The sequence below is a fragment of the Rhincodon typus genome, chromosome 48 (assembly GCF_021869965.1).
Source record: "Rhincodon typus isolate 14 chromosome 48, sRhiTyp1.1, whole genome shotgun sequence".
In the NCBI taxonomy this organism is placed as follows: domain Eukaryota; kingdom Metazoa; phylum Chordata; class Chondrichthyes; order Orectolobiformes; family Rhincodontidae; genus Rhincodon; species Rhincodon typus.
The window spans coordinates 4,852,862-4,854,127 of NC_063379.1; the positions used below are offsets into that span (position 1 = coordinate 4,852,862).

The following is a 1,266-nucleotide window of genomic DNA, read 5'->3' on the forward strand; positions in this document are numbered from 1 at the left end:
GGTTTGGGGAGGGGTCAGTGATTTTGGAGATATGGTTTGGGGAGGGGTCAGTGATTTTGGAGGTAAGGTTTGGGGAGGTGTCAGGGTTTTTGGGGGGGAAGAGGTTGGGGTTTTAGTAATTTCGGGACAATCTGAGTGTTTGAGGGACAACAGGGGTCAATGTTGAGGTTGTTGAGATCTGGGAGCTTGCTGTGCGTCAGAGAGTCACGCTTTAGCGGTGTCCATGGCTTTTGGGGGTGACATTACTTTGGGGTTGAGTCTTGAGAGTCATTTTTTGGGGGGTCAGCATTTTGGAATGTCACCCCTCCCCCCTCCCCATGGAAGGACGGAACATCACAGTGTTTGGGAATGTCGGGATTTAAACCAATATTGACATATTTCGAGCGCGTCGGCATGTCGGAGGGTGAGGATTCCAGGTTTCTGGTTCTTCCTGGTCCCGAGATCCCAACGGATTCTGGTCAGGCCCATGGTGTGGAATTCTGAGGAGAAAGAGAGAGAGAGATCAGAGGAGAAGGTCAGTGGAGTTTTGGGCCGGGGCGGGGTGCAGGGTTGAGGAGATGGGGGGAGGTGAGTTGTAAGTGGGATCTTGCTGTGCTGGTAGAGAGGAGGTTCACTCACCCGCACTCGGCACTATCACCGTTTGGCCAGTCTCCGCAGGAAGCAGCAGGTCACTGCGGTAATGATGGCGACGGCGACGGAGAGAGACAGAGCCGCCCCGACCGACAGAGGGATCACAAGGGTGTCCGAGGCTACAAACCAAGCAGTGGGCAGTGGTCAGCACGTCGCTTCGATACTCAACCCCTCCCCCGCAAACTGTGGGACTCCCCTCTACCCCCCAAAACTGTGGGACCCCTCACCCCCTCCCACCCAAACTGTGGGACACCTCCACCCCTCCCCAACCAAAGTGGGGGACCCCTCACTCCCCCCACCCAAACTGGGACCCCTCACCCCCTCCCCCCACTCCAAACTGGGTGACCACTCACCCCTCCCCCAAAAACTGTGGGACACCTCACAGCCCCTCCCAACCAAATTGGGGGACCCCTCAGCCCCCCCACCTAAACTGTGGGACCTCTCACCACACCCCGCCCAAACTGTGGGATCCCTCACACACCCCCCCCAAACTGTGGGACCCCTCAACACCCCCACCCAAACTTTGGGACCCGTCACACCCTCCCCGCCAAACTGTGGGACCCCTCACCCCACCACCCACCCAAAGTGTGGGACACCTCACGCCCTTCAACCCAAACTGTGGGACCCCTCACCCCC

The 1,266-nt window shown here is 58.4% G+C and overlaps 1 protein-coding gene across 3 annotated transcripts in view; it reads right to left on the reverse strand.

Moving 5' to 3' along the window:
• Positions 1-11: 11 nt before the first annotated feature.
• igsf8 (immunoglobulin superfamily, member 8) overlaps positions 12-1,266 on the reverse strand; it is an 18,030-nt gene continuing 16,775 nt past the window's right edge. For 2 of the 3 annotated variants that reach the window (XM_048620853.1, XM_048620855.1), the window contains exon 5: positions 12-479. In XM_048620853.1, the coding sequence (XP_048476810.1) occupies positions 334-479 (146 nt within the window). In that variant the 3' untranslated portion in view covers positions 12-333. Of the gene's footprint in view, positions 480-618; positions 750-1,266 lie in introns of all 3 variants that reach the window. The other variant, XM_048620854.1, reaches the window with a different exon arrangement.